Source organism: Apis dorsata, unplaced genomic scaffold (assembly GCF_000469605.1).
Source record: "Apis dorsata unplaced genomic scaffold, Apis dorsata 1.3 scaffold_156, whole genome shotgun sequence".
In the NCBI taxonomy this organism is placed as follows: domain Eukaryota; kingdom Metazoa; phylum Arthropoda; class Insecta; order Hymenoptera; family Apidae; genus Apis; species Apis dorsata.
In genome coordinates this window covers 671,076-690,880 of record NW_006263446.1, presented here as the reverse complement: position 1 = coordinate 690,880, position 19,805 = coordinate 671,076, and the positions used below count along the sequence as shown (strand labels likewise).

General features: G+C 30.2%; 1 protein-coding gene and 1 long non-coding RNA gene across 2 annotated transcripts in view; one reads left to right on the top strand and one right to left on the bottom strand.

The window, feature by feature from the left end:
• The window catches only part of LOC116185306, a 6,290-nt gene extending 4,927 nt beyond the window's left edge, over positions 1–1,363 (bottom strand). The window contains exon 1 of the long non-coding RNA XR_004150123.1: positions 894–1,363. This is a non-coding gene — a long non-coding RNA (uncharacterized LOC116185306). The remainder of the gene's footprint in view (positions 1–893) is intronic.
• The window catches only part of LOC102670750 (kielin/chordin-like protein), an 83,361-nt gene extending 64,651 nt beyond the window's left edge, over positions 1–18,710 (top strand). The window contains exons 2-4 of the mRNA XM_006613553.2: positions 11,700–11,842; positions 16,332–16,632; positions 17,653–18,710. Coding sequence (XP_006613616.1) covers positions 11,700–11,842; positions 16,332–16,632; positions 17,653–17,867 — 659 coding nt within the window. The 3' untranslated portion in view covers positions 17,868–18,710. The remainder of the gene's footprint in view (positions 1–11,699; positions 11,843–16,331; positions 16,633–17,652) is intronic.
• The last annotated feature ends 1,095 nt before the right edge of the window (positions 18,711–19,805 follow it).

Here is a 19,805-nt window from a genome sequence, read left to right as displayed (position 1 = left end):
AAAAAAAAAAAAAAAAAAAAAAGAAGAAAACATTCCTTCGATAAAAATCTCGTAACCTAATTTCAAATATCTTTCAACGCGTTCCTTGCACACGGTTTACACGTATTTCGAACTTCTCTTCGATGTACAGAAGCGAGAAAGATTTGCAGGGAAGGGAAGGGGGAAGGTTAAGTGTTTTCCGGAGACGGGGAGATCGAGAACATCCGCTACTATGTTTCCGCATCGAGGCGAAAAAAAGAGAGGCCATTCGTTGCCCGAGAAAACTGGGGAAAGTTCGTGATTTAAGGATACTTTGAAAATATTTCGCCCCTCCTCCTTCCTCTACCCTAGTTTTAACGCAAGCTTCTACAGGGACGTCCTAAAAATCTTAAAAATAATAATATTCGAGAATTTGTTGTTGTACAGATAATTTTTTCCTTTACGAATAAATTTTTCTAGCTTGACGAAAAAAAGATGAGTGACTGTAGACTTGCCACGATAGTGTTGGGTATGCACCATCCGCTGAGCTTGAACAAATAATTGAGACAAGCGTATTGAATAATTATTGAGAATCTAGTTGTACATAAACAATGAATAATCTAAATAATTTGAACGATGTAAGTGAGGTGAACCATTATTGGAATGATCATTTGATCAAATGAACTAATTAGTTGTTCGTTAGAGGCACATACCCAACACTATCGTCGAAGAGTCTACGTGTTTTGTATATTCGTTAATAACGAAAATTTTCTTTAAACATGACGTACGAGATAAAAATATAAAAAGATTGTAAAATATTTCAAACGACAATCAAACGATAATCGTTCGAAATTTTTATTAAATTTCTCTGAAAAATCCATTTCTCGAGAAAAGGAAAAAAAATGTTTGAAACGAAGCAACACAGTTTCGCTTACCCAACGGTTAACCCATTCCCGATGTTTTTTTCACTTGGCCGGCATTTTGCACGGCATACTTCGGACAATCAGCATTGTTATGCCAAATAATGCTCCCGGTTCTGGTGTTCCTTTGTGCGGGGGTGGTTGGTAAATGGCGTGCGGGTAGGTCGCATCGTTTTCCCTTGTCGTTCCTCCATCCGCCAGTCTTTTATCGCTCGTTGAAAAGGGGCCAAGAGGCAGCGAAAAAAAAAAGAAAGAAAAGAGCAACAGTGCCGAGCCGAGTGGAAGCATTCGAGGGGAAAAATTGTGCCGGGGATATATTTCCTATCTAGCTATAGCTGGGAGCAGGAGGGCTTCCTCCTTCATCTCTGGCTAACTGGATTTCAAAATATCCTTTATCTGATCTAATGTAATTCTATTTTCTGTTTGTTACATGTGATTTCGAATTCTTCTTGATAAATTGAAGAAGAAGAGGGAATAATCTAGAATATTGGTTTGCATTCATACATATTGGTTTGACTTGATATATTTGAGAATTAGGTTTGAGAGTTGGAATATTAAGAGTTGAATTCTATTTCTACTTACTTTTTTATAGATCAATTAGATACAATTATTCGATACGATTGAAGAAATATATTTGTTAATAGATTTAAAATATTGTTTTTAATATTATTGGAATATTTTTTATTAAAAAATTTGATAGAATTCATTTTGCATTGTTACGAGTATTCCTCTCTTCTTTTTTATCTAATAATCTGAAATTTGCCGTGTCTTGGATAAACTTCCGTTTAGTAAGCTTTCTTCTAATTGCACTTATGCATTAAGCTTTCTGCACGAGTCGAGTATGTTTTGAAAACATACTTAGTTCTAGCTAAATGGCGTTATTACAACGAACCTGGAGGAGTTTTGATTTTAATAGCGAGAGATTAAAAGATAAATTGAAGATAAACCACGCGAAAATTAATTATTTACATAATTTTACATCAATTTCTTTTTATTCATATTTTTATTCATATCACCTTGTTGATTAAAACGCAATCGTAATTACAATTATCTCTCAGTAAATGAAACAAGAATTATTATGAAATTAATAATTTGATTTTATTAATTCAAGTGTATATTATGTAAATGTTTATACAAATTTTTATTGATCGAATGTTTCATTTTACCGATTTTCTTGTGAATAACCAAAGAAAAAAAAAATGAATTGTATTTACACCTGTTTGAAACACCTGACAAACTAATAATTGTAGCAAAAAAATATAGATGAAAAAATATTGTTTTTATTTTCCTTGATTCTTGAATTGAACTTGCAAAAAACAATTCAATGGAATTATGAAATAATTAAAAAAAATTCTATCAAATGAATTATACAGTAATATAATAAGGTAAGATTAATTTCAGGAAAACAGAATTTCAATAATAAAAAGAGATAGGATCGAAAAAAATTCTAATCTCAAAGATCGAATTGGAAAAAATTTGATCGCGATAAAAATGGACATAAATCACAAATCGACGATACCTCAATCACATTTTTATGACACATATGGAGCACATGCGATCGATGTTTGGATAAAAACAACGTGACAAGAATATTTAAGCTAAAGACAACCGTACTTTGACGTATACGCACATATATATCCATATGTTACGTAAAAATTTAACAATTCTCAATGCATTTCCGATATACGATAAAAGAAACACAATCTATAATTTGTAACTTAACCAACTTGATCAAACTTAAGTAATTTGTAACTCATCAACTAATATTATTAATTGATAAATCATAATATGATTGCAAGAGGATTCTAATGTATACAAGAAAATTACAATTTATAATTCAATTAACTTACTTGTAACATTTTTTTAACTAATATTAATAATTGATGAATTATTTTATTTAAATACATATCTAACCTAACCTCCAATTTGTCATCAATTCAATCAATATTGTTAAATTATTATATTATTATCAAATATCTATATTGCGATATGAATTCAATGATTTTTGATACATTTTCGGTTCAAAGGGGCAAAAAAAGTGAAAATATTCGAATAAATATTTCGGTAAAGTGCAGAGAACGAATCGTTTGCAACGATTTCAAAGTGTGGAAATGGAAGAACGAGATTCCCTTCCAGGACGAGAATGCACACATGGATCGATGCTTTCGGCCGTGCAGTTAAAACAGAACCGACACGGGGTTGGGGTTTGCCAGGGTTACAATTTAAACGCAAATGTAAACGGCCGGTTTGCCAGGAGGTGTGCAACAACGTTCATGGCTGGCAGAAATCGATTGTTGCCGTGTCAGTGGCCCATAGTCGTAGCAAGACGGAGAATAATGGAATCTGGAATTAATCGTGAGAGAAGGATCGCTTTTTCGTCTATTTTGCTCTCCAACTTTTGTTCGTATTCCTTTCACATTCGAAATATGTTTTTTTGTACATACCTCAAATGACGACACTTTTGATTTTATCGTATGAAGATGCAAACAAATTGATCTAATAATAGAGACAATAAAGATTGTAATCTAATATTGTATTCAGATTGTAATCTAATATTTATAAGAAATACTAATCAGAGTTATAATAGAGAAAAGTTCTTACCGAGGATAAGAAGATTCTAACCTATCTATTGACATATCTTTTTCTATTGAAGACTACGTTCTTGAAGACTTAACCTAATCTAATCTATCTAATCTATTAAGCTATTTATCGACTACTGAAGATTTTAAGAGAATTTTTATTTCGTATTCTTACTTACTGAGCAATTATATCCTTCGTAAAGCCATTGTTTAATTTCAAACAATTCTACGTATAAAAGAAACATGTTGAAAGATTCAAAATATTTAACTTTGTGGGTATATTATTCAAAGGATTCATCGATATGGCAGATCTTTTCGACATATACAAATATTATTACGTTTATATTAAACTTAATAGAATTGTCAGATGACCACTATTTAAAAATTTTTGAATTGATTTGTATATACGATCGATATCCAACGTATGAATATGAAATACTTGTATTGTCACGTGTCACGAAGTTTAAAGAAACGTGTCTCGAAACCTATTAGTCCCTCTTGCGGAATTCATGTCAAATTAAATAAAAGAATTTGAATTTTTTTATTTGATAAATATATGACTGTATATATTAAATTAAGAAAAATCTAAATTGTACCTTCTCTGAGACGAATCAGAAAAATATAACCTGCTTTTAGTAGAGTTAACAGCAATTGTAAATATTCTAATCCAATTTATCTGAAGAATAAATAAGATTAATAATAATAATAATTAATAATAAATAAGATTAAGTAAGAAAATAATTTCATACATGTATGTGCGAGTAAAAAATAATTCGAAATTATATAATTATTTTTATATATTTCTTATGATATATTTTTAATTTTATGATTATTAACTTTCAGATTTATATGTAATATATGCATTTTAAGAACCACCATTTTAGTCGATATTTGCAACAAAATTTTCCAATAAATTGTTGTATACGCGTAAAAAAAAAAAAAAAATAAAAAAAATATATTCTTATACGCGATATTTCCACAAAATACTATAAAACTTTCGAAATCGATGGTTCTTTAATTACTTTCGAGCGGAGTACACTGGCATCGAAACTTTTTAAAACTGTAATGAAAAGAAGTTTCGAAAGATCTGTATCCTCTTTACCATGCAAGTCTTGTCCTCCAGATTTATCGTCTCCACCGTCTTCGATGGAGACGAAATTTTTCATAAGATCACTTTGTATCCTTCCTTAAAGTGCAGAAAAAATCTTTGCCATATCGGCTCTTCCAGATTGAAGAAGAAGGTTAAATGGCACGTTGAAGACATTGCACTTCAGCCGAAGAATCGATAAGTTTTAAACGTGGAACAGATTGATCGTTGATATTCTCTGAAATAAAAGGTTAAACGATATATTATTGAATAATAAAGTAACAAAATATTCTTCATTTCATCCACTTTCCACTCGATAATTAGAGCAATTGTTCAAAATTGCTCTTAATATTGAGATAATTGGTAACAATTTTAAGTACAATTCTTATCGCGATAATTAATAAATGATAATTAATTATATAATAAGTGAAATATTTGAAAAATGGAAAACTAAAAGTAATAAATAATTACATAATAATAATAGATATTATTATAATGTAATTAAATATTAAGTATTAAGAGTTAATAGCCATTAATTGTAATTGATATTTTTAGTTATCTATTTTTATTGAAACTTTTTTCTTGAATATTTTTTTAATAGTGATTTCGAATATTATTGAGAAAATAAAATATTTAGAAATGTTTATTATTGAATACGGAATTTTTAAAAATCTAGAATTTTTAAAAAATTTGAATGGACAAAATAGATTATTGATTTTTTCTCATAATTTTGAAAGTCTATATAATATTGAAAGAATTTGAGTTTGAGTTTGAAAGATTGAAATGGAAAAGCCTTTCAGCTACTAAACCTTAATCAAAATTCAACAGCATGAAATCAGAGAGATATCAATGTAAACGATGTATCTCTTCAAACACAATTTCTTTCGAGTCTCATCACTTTAAATGAACAAGCATCATTCGAAACAGAACGTTATATTCAAATTGATTATCTCTGTTATACCTCTCTCGACGCTTTATAACTAGATTTTCTTTGCTCGTGAATTCTTATAGAAGAAGATGAAGCTTATTCTTGCAAAAAGGATTAGAAAATTGAATGAAATCAGTTGAATTGAAAAACAAATCTTGCCAATTCTCTATTAATTTATTAATTTATATCTTCTCAACAAATCTAATGAAAAATTCATTTACATATCCCAAGATATGTTTCAAAATAAAAGAAATTAAATCTCGTTATAATATATTTACAATAATTTAAAAATTGGATATAATTTTAATAAAATTTTAAAATACTATTGAAAAAATATAAAATTTTTTATCTTTATAACCTTCCTTCTTAAGAAAATAAATTACAAAATCTTTTTTACAATCTCTTTTAAATACATCTTCGTCGAAATTCAAACAAAGAAAGGAAATATTCTGTTTTCGAAATTCTACTTCCGGCAATGTAACTTCTCTGCATAACTATATATCTTATTCATGTCAGAATCCTATATCTACGCGTCAATCAACAATACTCTGGTTAATTCCATATGCTCATTGTATTTGTCCATGTACGACTTTAGTCTTTGAATAACTTCGTGATTTCTTTTTGCACTTTGTTAATTCGCGACACGAATTAAGAACTCTAAGTTCCATTGACTATAGTTCATTTCTCGAGGCTACATCGATATTCAAAGTTATCCTCAATAGCAACAAGTAACAAAGTTCATCGCAATCGATCAGTATCGTCAAATAGCTTTTTCATCTGTGTGTAAAACTGGAGCTAGTGAAAAACTCTGTCGACAGAATGACTGTATATTTTTCAAACGTTTGAACTCGAAGCCACGAATTATCACTCTTTGTTTTGTCATATACAGAGTGTCTTTTTCATCAGAAGATCTAAAGGCAGTGGCATTTATTACATATACCTTTCAACTTGATATCGGTTACTTATATCGTCAGTAAAAACAGATAAATTTGTTTTCGTTGTCTCTATCTTTGTCATGCAATCATTTTATTATATTCTGTTTCACCTTATGTAAGCTTCAATAAATAAATCAAAATTGACACATCAATTTTTTTTGTTCGTTTCTCTGTAGGATCGACCTTTCAAAGATACATACGAATAGGTTAATATGGCTTATTCTAAAATTTTACAACTACAATAATAACATTAGAACAATCAAACCCACCAAAATAACAGATTTCATATTTTTTGTTTTACGATTATTAAGAATGTGAAAATGTTTTTGACAAAATTAATAATATTCCAATCGAGACTTATTTTCACGACATCGCTTTAATTACAATCATTTATACTTGTGAAATAGATACTGAATTAGATACTACAAAAAGTTTTAGTGTTACATAAGTTACATAAATTCATAAAATAAATAGATTAATAAACTTACGTTTAATTTAATGTCCAATTACTCATAGATGTAACTAACGAGATCGCACCTATGTACAGTTATCGGATAGAGAGAAGGGCAAGTGTAAGAGGTGGAATTTAAAGCGGGATCGGGAACAGTCTATGTACAGACCGACTTGGTTTCGTGGAGCGTGGAAATCGATTTGTCGTGTTCACGCCCTCGAACAGAAGGGAGACAGAGGATGAATGCAACGGGTAATGGGATGTAGGATTAACCCGGTGAAGAAGGATTGCCCGTTCCTTCCTTTCCGCGAATTACCTTCCTCTACTCGAGGAAAACGCTCCTCGGTAGTCTGGCACTATGGGTTTTCCATGGATGGAAATGTTGCCAACACCACTCTCGCCTTTAAGATCTCCACTCAACTTTTCCTCCGCAGTTTAATCCGCTCGAGGAACGTAAATCTGGAACGTTGCAGATGCTCGTCGTGGAACACAACGACGACGCGACGAGGATTTTTGATGTCGATGAACGCGATTGAGATGAAGATCGCGATAGAAATTTGAAATTTTTAGAGATGTCTGTCTGAGATATCTGTTAAAGAGATTGTCTTTGATCTTGCTTGCGAAAATGATACAAATAGCGTAGAGGTTAAGAATGAAATTATGATGAGGGACAGAGTATATAGTACTTTTTTATTCACTAGGCTAGTAATTATTACTTACTAGATATTGGAATTTACTGTACATTAGAATTAAATGTATGATTCGTTGATATATATCTATTTAATTTGATCGATTTATAATAAAATTAAGAATAAAAATTAAAGATGAGAAATGGTATATGATATTTTTTTACGAAATCTATTAGTGTGGTAATACACGATTTATATTATATAACTGCCTTAACTTTCATATGTTTATACTAATAAACTTTGAGAGAATCTTATTAGTTGAGAAAAAAGTAACTAGATAAATAGAACAATCTAAAAAAAAATACAGTTTCTTAAATAATAAAAAAATTCTCTTCTACACACTTTCCAAATTATTAATTTCACAATATAAAACAATATTCTAGAAAATAAATTTCTCTTTAATAAATTAATCTCTAAACAAAATAATATAGTTATTTGTATGCATCGAGTTTCACATACTAGGAAATTTTCTACTTTGGAATTTATATTATTAACGCGAAGTAGTTCACGTAAGTGGCGTTAAGACGCAAATTATGTGAATTTCGAAAACTCGAGGAATTAATTTAAAGTAGGCGATATTAATTTACGATTACGTTGTAGGTCGATAAGTTTCAGGTATTCGATTAACAGTCAACGTCACCGCTTCTCACAGGAACAATGAATCGAGTATCTCTCGACTTTTAAAGCCGATATTCCAATATAAATATCGGTGATTTAGATTCAAAAAGGGTGCAAGCTTCGTATTCTTGGCATAAAACCAGAAATAGTGTGGCCCACTTGCATTCGTTAGCTCGAAGTGGATTTGTCAGCACGGGCAACTCGAGTTAGCGCGAAGAGACTGCTTTCTTCATTAAAATGTAGAGTGTTCGTCTTATTACTGGTCATCGTTTTCCATCATAAATGACAGGTGAACAAAAAGAATGAACAATTTTCATATTTTAAAAATTTGTAATTACAAATAAACCACAAAATGACAACATTTTGGACAGTTAAAATAATTGTATATTAATTAAATTAATTTAATTAATATTATTTAATTTATGAACTAAGTAATAAGGTTATTGCGTGAGCGAATAAATTATATTATCGATATCATGCCTCCAATGAGTTTCGAAGGCTTGATGTAAATATATTATGATATAATTTGAAACTGTTAAATATATGTATGTAAAGCAGAATAGGAAATGTTTCTCGAATTCACGTTTGACATTCACGATATAACAATAATTTTATTACATGCTTTCTTTTAGTTTAATCAAAAAGCAATTTTCGAAATATTAATAATTAATCAAATTTTGTGATTGCACGACAAAAACACGAAATAATATTTCGCTGAATTTATTTTTGGATAAAATACTTTCTTTTTTTAATATTATCATTAATAAAAAATCAGCTTATAAATTTTCTAATTTATATATAATTATAAAGTATTCATAAATTAGAGATTTTCTGCTCGTTAATTCATTGAATTTATCCGCAAATAAAGCCGCGTTATTTCTCTCACTCTCTCGGGAACGTTATTAAAATTACTTTCCATCTGTCGCATGTAACACTGATATTCGTTGCCATCATTATAAAGCTTTTGATTCTGATGAATTTGTCTGTATTAAAATTAAAGTTAAACGAGATCAAACAGAACAGAAGATTTAAAGAAAAAGAGAAAAAAGAGAAGAAAATGTATCTGAAAAGTTAGGAATAGCTTTATCGCGAATCATTTTTTTCCATGTAGACTGAGAATATTCTAGATTTAATATATTCACGTTTGTATGTCAAGTTAACTCGTGTTAACATCTAGGTTTTCTTAATACAAAGTTCTTGTTTTCTTTACAAAATTTTCAAATCTAGTTGTATCTTTATTTGTTACATTTCTTTCAATTACAAATTTGAGATTTTATTATCCAAAAATTATTGAAATTAAAAATTAAATAATTTCAAAAAGTTCTGTTAAACAAAATTTGATTCTTTTCTCTTCAAATATTTCTTATATAAATATATACATAGTTATTATTTAAGATTACAATTATATATTTTGTAAAACAATTATGAAAATAATTGGATATAATTACATTTCTATCTCAATATAAATTTTATTTACAGTACTTATATTTTTACCGATTGTAAAACGAATCTAAATCAAGAAATCTAATCTAATCTAATAAAGTAATGGAAGAATGGTAATGGAAACGCAAATTTACAAGGAAAATATAAAAGTGACAACTATCAACGATTGTCTACGATATTCTAGTCGAGACGATGTAATCTCATAAACGTCTCGTATCTCGATTACATCGAATAGATTTAATTTGTCACCCTTATTGGACAGCTTGTCAATATTTATCAGCTGTTTCCATTTGTCTTATTGCGTCCTAGACGAGAAGGTTCGACATAGATTATCTTTGCTTATCCTTTCCTCATTCTTTTCTCAATTTTATGAAGCATGAGTGAAGTTAATTGTCGTCGAAGATTACTTTCATAGTTTATTAACGTTTAATAAGAAACAATCATATAATTGCAACATTAACATTTAATTTTGTTTCATTAAGTTCTAATAAAATAGATCCCATTTTTAAAAAGACAAAAATTAAATTGTATCATTTTTTCTGTTAATGTTTATTGACATCATATCAGACATTAATACTAATTCAATAAAAATAGAATACATTCTCTTTAAAATAAGAACAAAAAGAACACTTCAATCCAAAGTTATAATAAATCAAAATATGCCAATTTTTTTATCAAAAATTCATAATGCAATTCATTTGGTTTGTCAGTATGTGAAAAAGTATCCCCCAAAAATCTGACAAATGTTACATTATTGAAAGCTCCTTTCTCTTTAAAATGAGCTCTGATTGACTATTCTATTTCTATTTTGTTGAAAATAATGATATTTCAAAGATTGACAATTTCTTTTCTTCAAAAATTGCTTGATTCATTTAATTTATCATCGATTAGGAAACAATTCCCAAAAAACTAATGAACGCTATGCTGAAGGCTCTTTTTCCTTTAAAATAAACTCTAAATTGTTACTCTATTTTTATTTTGTTGAAAGTTATGGTATTTCAAAGATTGATAATTTTTCTTCCAAAATTTCTAGATAACATTTGGTTTGTCAGCAAGTGGAAAAAAACCTTTATAAAAGTTGTTGATACATATACAGAAAAATTATTTTTCTTTCAAAATGAATTCAAAAGGACCATTCTATCTAAAGTTATAATAATTATTGTTGTTATATAAAACAGAAAAGATATGGTATGATTATTAATATATGGATTGATTATTAATAACAAAATAAAAAAAATGATTCTTGTCCATAATTTTCATGTTTATCTTACTTTTATTTATTTATTTTTTTTTCTAGAATTGATCCTAACTTCAATTTAAAAATAATCATTCAAGGAAAGAAAAGACCAGATATTTTTAAAACCTATATCTAAGAGAATTCCATTTTGCAAAACGATAAAAGCGTCGTTAACCAGCTCGTAGAAATGGAGCCGTGAGAAAAGCATTAGATGTCGATGTAGTAAGTAAATTTCTCCGCAAAAAAATCGAGTAACGTCGAAGTTGCAGGATAATGGCGTTTCGCATGCAGCGGTGGAAACTTTTCCTATAACGAACGAAAATAAAACGATTCGAAAGTTCGGGGGAGAAATTGAAGAAGAAAAAATTTCATGTAACAAAGGAGGGAGAGAGGAAAAGCGTGAAAGAAAATTGTTAAAAAAAATTTTTAAACTTAAAATGGGTTAAATACGGGATGAAAAACATTTTCCACTTTTTAAATAATTAAACTTAAAAGAAATTAAAGCATATTTCAAGATCTCTTTCTGTAATTATTAATAAAAAAATAAAAATTCTATAATTATGATAAAATTTACTCGATTTTAAATGAATATTCCATTGTCTTCTATCCATGAAGCAAGGCATTTCTGGAAAATTTTTAACTCTGTTAGTAGGGAAAATTAAGGATTTCAATAATTTTATAAAATTTATTCTCATTAGTGGAATATTTTTATTTTTGATAGTACAAAATTCATTTTAAATTTTCAGTTGTGTTTCAAATTTCTTTCATTCAATTTTCCTCGTACGATCAACATTTTATTTAAAAAATCGGTTTCAACCGATGTCAGCCTTCTAATCTCCATATTTTTCTTTTAGTTCCAGCAAAAACGACCGGGGAAGTTCTTCTCGGGGAAGTAGACATAGCCGTGCAAGAAGATGGCAGGAATGAAATAACGACGGAAGAATCGTACCCGAAAAAATGCATCGTCGATGAGAATACGTATTCACACGGCCAGACGGTAAGTAAACAGAAATCACGATCATTTTCCCATCCCTTTCCTTCTTTCCGCCATTTTATTTATTTTATTTTATTTTATTTTATTTTTTAATCGGCTCTCACAATTATAAGGTACGATCAAATACGTGGAACGATGCCAGAGATTTTTGTTTTCATAGATAGATAGACAGATATATGAAATACCATTTTGATAATGTTTGCGTACATCGAGATTAATGCGCGTGAAATCCAGCAGACGTTTCCGTGTGTCGGGCAAAACGCTTACAACACGTATCGTTCGATAAAGGGGTTTGAAAAATGCACGGGAAATAGAATATTCACCGGATCTATCGCAGTATCATGCGAGACAATTTTAAAACACAAGTATCCAGTTTTATTTCATTTTAAAAAGTAAATTTGTATTTTTATATAATTTATCATTTTAAGTTTAAATTAAAATAGACAGATAATTTTTTTGGACACTGGAAAAAGGATTGTTTTGTCATTTCTTTGCAACAGGGATTTTTTTTTAATTTTTAATGTTAAAATCTAATAAATTGTATATTTTTTTGTTTTTATAAAATTTTGATATTGTCATGTTTGAATTTGACAGGAATAACAAAAATAAATATACAATTAATTGATAGATACGTACGAGATACATACACGAACGTTAATTAATAATAGAGATCAATAACAATGGGGAATAGCCGCGTGGAATCAATGTGCATATGCCAATTAACGCAGTTAACAGTTTCCCGCTTTCGATTGTCTCTCCTAATATTTATTCATTCCTTATCTCTCGCATCCTGTCTATTAATAATCTGATATGAATATTCGTAGATATATATTCTCACATGTGCTTTTATTGCTTTAAATATCACTTGCTTCGAATATGATAACGAATAGACACAAAACAGAAAGAAAATAGTACAGATGTATTGGACAATGTTTTGGACAAATTAATCAAAAAAAAAAAAAAAAAAAAAAAAAATAAAAATTTTTTGGGAAAATTTTTGGGAAAAATAAAAAAAAAAAAAAAAAAAAAAACAGATGGAATCGAATGTGTATTAAAGATATTCGAAATATGGAATCCTTGAGCGAATTCGGACGAACTCGGAAAAAGTCGGGTGAGCTCGGAAAAAATCGGGTGAGCTCGGAAAAAATCGGGTGAACTCGGGAAAAATCGAACGGGCTCGAATAAATATCGATAATACTGATCGATTCAATTATTTCATTACTACATTTTCAGTTCTTTATATTTATTCTTTATTATATTATCATATATTTTCTCTTGTGCTATATTTTTCAGACAATCTGGAAAAATCCAGAAAAATTGATTAACGTAATTTCAAATACCTATTTCGAGGTTAAATTTATCCATATATAAATATTTTATTCTTTGAATATATAGAAATATTCGATCGTTCTTTCTCAATATTCAATTGCATATTCTCTCTTTTAACAAATATTCTATCCTTTCTATGTAACTGATACAGGCTCTATCCACCATAATTTTCAATCAACCTTCAGTAACTTCCTATCTACCTCAAAGCTAACATTCATCATATTTCTCATACAAATTCTCGATTACCCTCTTTGAATACAAACGAACCTCTGTTTCACTCTGAAGCATAGGTTTCGTGAATAAATCTGTGTTTCTATGCATCAAATTAACTCAATTAAATTGAATAACTATAACCATAAGATAGAAACGATTTGATTAAACGATATAACAGTTTCAAAAATATCTATATCTGGTCATTTCTGGAAAGGTCCATTGCAGAATTACATTTGTACCAAATTTTAGTTCAGTTTTGTAATAAAATCGATAAATCTTCGATGTATCGCGTGATATCACAGATTCCAAACAAGTTCCATTTTGTCGATCGCATTATTACGTTACTGGCTACCTTGAGGAATTTTCTCGCAGTGAGACATGCATCTCTGGTGCACGTCGAACAGGCGCGTCACGTTCCAATAATGTTATCGATGTTACCGACCGAACACAGGGATAAACTCGGACGTTAATAACGAACGAATGAACGAACGGAAGGCGATCTCGACAAGGGGCCACTGTGAAAAATGAAATACGTGCAACGAAACGATTATACAGTTCATTGCTATCGTCTCGAAGGTTGGATGCAAGGAATGAATGGCAAGTCTCGAACAAGGTTCAATTTGTAGACGTATCTTTTCGGTATTGTTACGTGATATCAATACGAAATTAATTGTTCTAAAATGTTTATTATTTTCATTTTATTTTTTAGCAGTAGGGAAGAATTCTTTTTTTGAAAAGATTTTACGTAATAAAATTTGAAACTTATTCTTCACTGAAATTATTTCAATTATTCTTTTGATTCTAAAATATCTATTTTTTTTTTAAATCATTTAAAGATACCAGTTTCATTGTATATAAAATAATATGAAAAAAATTTATACAATTGTAAAGATAAGATTGAAAAAAACTAATTAACAAGATCGATATTTACAAATATTTTTAGTATTCCTTTCAATAGAGATACTTCATAAAAAAAAAAAAAAATTCAAAATCTAAAAAGCTAGTATTTTCTATATTTCATTGAAAATTGGTAAAAATAAGAAGAAAAGCGAAATGTATTAAAAGAGCTCGACGAGTCGACGAAACGTGTCATTAATTACTATACGCTCCTCTCATAACGAAGAAACGTGAATCCGTCGCGACGGCGTCGCCTCTCGAAATTCATTGGAAGTCATCCCGCAGGGCCACCATTAATTAATAATATTAACGCTCGACGTGGCATCGACGAGCAAAAGGACATCTTTCGAAAAGAGAAGAGAAAAAGGGAGAAAAGGGAAAAAGAGAAGAAAAATAGAAATCGAATGAAAAAAAAAAACAAACTGAATGAAATCGAGAAAGATAAAATATTAAAAAAAAATATAATAATTATTCGAATTAAAAAGGAATCGTAATAATAATATAGAAGAGAAATATAAAATCTAATGAAAAAAGAAAGAAGCAAAAATGGATGAAATTAAAATTAAAGCAAAAACAGAGAATAAAAATAATAATAAAAAAGATTTGAAATTAAAAAAACGCGGGAAATTTAAAAAGATTTTTCTTCTGACAATTGATCTATTAATTGAATAAATAAAAAATCGTGAAATTTTACAATTAATATAATAAATAAAATTGGGATAAAGTTGTAAAAATAATTGAATTTGAAACAATTCAAAAAAATTTGAAGACAGTCTCGAAAAATTTCTAAACACATGATCATCTTGTTGTAATAGTTATTACGTTGAATAATAATTATTCGGGAAAAAAATCGAGAAGAATTGTCATCAAAAAAAAAAATTAACGCAAGTTGAAACGACAGAGAAAAAGAAATGAAGAAAAAAATGGAGGGTGAAGAGTCGGAGAAACGCCACGAAATTATTAATTTCACGACGCGACGACTTTCGATCTATTCTCACAGGTGTTGCCCGATAACGCTTCATCCTATTAATTGGACACCTATCTCGAGAGAGGAGTTGTTGTTAGTCGCACAAACTTCTGACGAATGTCAGTGAAATATTTATGACACGTCGAGAACACTTGCGAAAATATAAAATTCGAACGAAGATTATAAATAAAAATTCTACTCTTCAAATTTAAATTTCTAATTTTTTTTTTTTATCTATTCATCTTCACGAACCAGTATTGTTTATTTAAATCAAAAAAAAAAATTTAAACGAAGATTGAAAATTAAAATATTGGAAATTTATATTCTTTTTTCTTTTTTTATTATTTATTCATCTACGAAGAATAATTGTTTATTTTAAAGTTATATTTATTGCGAGTAAATGTGCGCGAAATACGTTTTCAGAATTCAGATTGATTAGCGATAGATGAAGATCTTAACAAGCACGTTCGAATAAGCCCTCTTCAACGAATCACCGAAATACACACATATATCTTTTAATATGTGAATAAAAAATTGAACGTAATTATGCATTGTTGCAATATTCTTGGAAGACGAATTCTATTTGAAATAAAAATGATAAAAAGAAAAAAAATAAACTTTCAAACTGTCCTGATTTTCATTTAAACATTTAATTAATTATAATTTATGATAATTCGCTAAAATTACACAATTTTACTTGTAATTTTATTATCGAATGCTGCCAGTGGTGCTATTTTATGTTTAAGTTGGTACCTACTTCTTTTCATTCATATATACTCATATATACCTGTTAACAATATTCAATCTATTGCTTCAATCTTTTCCCATTTAATTCTAATTTCCTTCGATCCATAATAATCTCTCTTACTATACGCTTCTATTACAAAATATATCTATTACAAATCGTAATATCAATCCTTCTCCATATATCATATTCTCTCTCTCTCTCTCTCTCCTCTAAAAAGCCCAATCCAAACAACGTATCCAACTACGGGATAGATACGAACCTCTCCCCTCCTCCCCACTCGTTTTCGTCGTCCGCATAATCGTAATAGCGAACGTATGAATTTTCTCGTTCCGTTCCAGATACCGTCGTACGACCCGAACTCTCATTGTATGTGCGTCGCAGGCGAGGTGTATTGTTGGTGGCAGAATTACAATCCGAGCACCGACCCCTCCGCCGGCCCCTCGTTCCTCCCGTCGACCACGATAGAAAGTAATTACACGCCGTCCCTGGAAGGAAGCACGGACGGCGTAGACAGTTTCGAAGCTTCCGGTGATCCAGCGGAGGAGGCATCGCTCGAGCAACAACAGGGATACGGGGAGATTAACGCGACCTATTCCTCGACTACGTCGCAACCGGCCCCTACTATGTGTCTCGTCATGGGTAATGGATCAAGTCGCTCCCCCCCTCCACCTCCTCGCTCCGTTTCTCTCTCCGCGATTCTTCGCCGCGAGATATCGATTCATACGTACGCGGTTAGAAAGCGCGGTGGGAGAGGGGAGGGGGAGATGGGGAGAAGGGAGAGGGAGTGCAATTAGTCTCGCGTCGCGCGGACGGATTTCCCCTATGCGGAAATATAGGGGAAATATCGGGAGGATGTATCGTTGATCGACTCCCCTTTGTGCGACGATTGGTCGGAATAGCAGTGTTCCGACCCTTCGAGGCACACGAGCGATTGCCTGCCGATGTTTTGTACTTAACTGGCTCGTAATCATTATTAGTATTAGATGGGCGGGAAATTTAATTGGAATTGGCGAATTTGCCAGTAAAGATGATTATATTGAAGAAAGGAAATATGTTTTGTTATCGAAATCTTTATTCAGAAACTATTATTGATTAATGAGATATAATCAAAGACTGTCACTTAAGACAGTAATAGAAATTATGAATGGACTGACTATCTACTTTTTCCTGAAAAGAAATGAAAGCAGTATACCATTGTTAGAATTAGAAGGAAAATTTAATTCGCGTTGTCAATAATAATAATAAATTTTTCGATCGAAATTATAGAATAACGTAATTTGGATTTTTTTATATTGAAGAAATATATTTTATTATCAAAATCTTCATTCAGAAAATAGAGTAAACTATTTTATTATTGATTAATAATAAGATAAAACCATTCAAAGACTTAAGACAATAGTAGAAATTATGAATGACTAACTATCTATTTTTTCTTGAAAAATACTATTAATTATTTTTTTAATCACAGATGAAGATGAACAAACCATTACAATTATTCTTTATATATTATTTCTGAACTCGTGATACGATCTTCGAATATATATAATCTTCGATTCGAATTTTCCAAGACCTATATGATCCAAAAAAAAAAAAAAAAAAAAAAAAAAGAAAGGAATCCGTGAAATACCATAGCCTGACGGACGCAAAATCTGATTACAGGAAGGGAGAATCGCGAGGGCGAGCTACTTCCGCACTCGACCGGGAACTGCATCGAGTGCAGCTGCGGATCCGAGGGCCGCGTCGAGTGCTCGCCGCGGGACTGTGTGGCCCTTCGACCCGAGATACCGGTTGCACCGGGTATACCGGACGCGCCGGATGGCGACTTCGAAGTGTTCAACCTTGCAAGGGACCGAGGGATCGACGAGAGCTTTTAAAGTATCCGATCAAGTAACACGATCGTCGCCTGTTCGAACGAGTGAAACGCGAGCTACGTTTCTAGATCTTTATTCCTTTATTCGGCAATTGTCGATCGATATGAATAGTTTGCGCGAATTATTTATTAATTGAACAGAACATTTAATCTGATTTTTAAAGATCGAATGTGGAGAGTAGAATTTTCGTGAAAATGTGATACGTTTTGTGAAATGTGTAATATATATATATATTTTTTAAATTTAGTAAGATTGGAAATTTATTCTAACGTAATAATTAAATATTTATTTATAATATAAGAGCAGTTAGCAATAATTTTTCTAAACGAGAGAGACATATCGTGTATATTTAAGAGAATGTTGTATTAAAAAAAAATAATAATAATTTCTTCCCACGATTATTTTCATATCGATCAACAATAATAATAATTTTGATAATTTTAATAAACGCTTATCGAGTTCTCAACCGTGTATAAAATTCTTCCAGTCACGAGAAATGGAAACAATTATAGAAACATTTCAACGGGAAAAATATTCCAAATGAATACGATTACACGGTTGAAAAATCTGTAAGTATTAATTAGTTTAATTTATATATATATATATATATATATATTCTTCTTATTCGTGTTCTCTCGAGCTTCTTCCCTCCTTTTGTTCCGGATTGAAAGAGTTTCCGGTCGAAAGAGAACTCGTGAAAAAATCGATTATCGATAATGAAACAAAAGAAACCTTAAACGCTTTCTTTTCGCGCACTCGAACGATTAATCGAGGCGTAAATATAAAGAGAGAGAGAGAGAGAGAGAGAGCTCTTAATTGGAAGGAAAATTATTACGTCTATCGATGGGAATCACAACGATGATTAAAAAAAAAAAAAATGACCAATGATTCTATTTCCACGTGGTGATAATTATTATTAGATTAAATTGAGGCCGAATAACGTATTTATGTTCGATTTAACGATTCAGTAAGATCGATAGTGAGACAGTAATTAAGTCAGGGATGCTCTTCCGGCATTCACGAGCAAATTTGTAATTTATTACCCTATGGGGTTTCTAAACGTTTCATTGGCATGGGCCTAATTTATCAAAAGATGGATCTTGGGCACGATCCATCTTGTATCGATTAATTATTAGGCGAATTCTCATCTAGTCTCTATCACGTTATAAATTTCATTTCTCTGTATAGATTAATGTCGATAACATCGTTATATTATTATCTACGATTTATTATTAACAGATTGCGGATTTTTATGCGGTTAAAATTTAACAAATTGTGGAGAATTGTATTTATTTATAAAATATAAATTGCTTGAGAGTTGAAAAGAGACTCCATTCTTTCTTCTATGAATTTATTTTTCAAATTAAATATTTATGTATTGTACAAATAAAATTAATACTAGAGAAGAAAGTATATTTATTTGTATAATTTATATAATTTGCGTAAAAATCAGCAGTCTAATTATCACGTAAAAAAAAAAAATCTCGAAAGAATGTTCCTCAGCGCCACGAAAGTACCAAACGATAGATCGATAAGTATTAGATTGTACTTGTTAAAAATTTTCGCTTATTTCGAACATTTAATATTTTCTTTAAATTCAAAAAATATTTTTTTTTAGGTTCCAAAGTCGTGACTCGCACACTAAGATAGATCCTGAAACGAAATAATTTTTCTAACAAGCGATCTATCTTCATACGAATCCTCGCGACGATCGTCATCGAGTAATGATGTGATCGAGGCAGAATCGAGGACCTTGCAGCAAAAAGAAGGCAAATTCATTTAGAGGAGTTAATAACAATTTTAGAGAAATTGCTTATAATTAACTTATGCTAATTAATAGTTATTGATTTCCTAAGTCTTTAAAAACAATTTAAAATTAAAGAAGATCATCGAGCTTCTTAAGTCTGAATATTCTATTCTATGTTAAAATTTACATAAGAA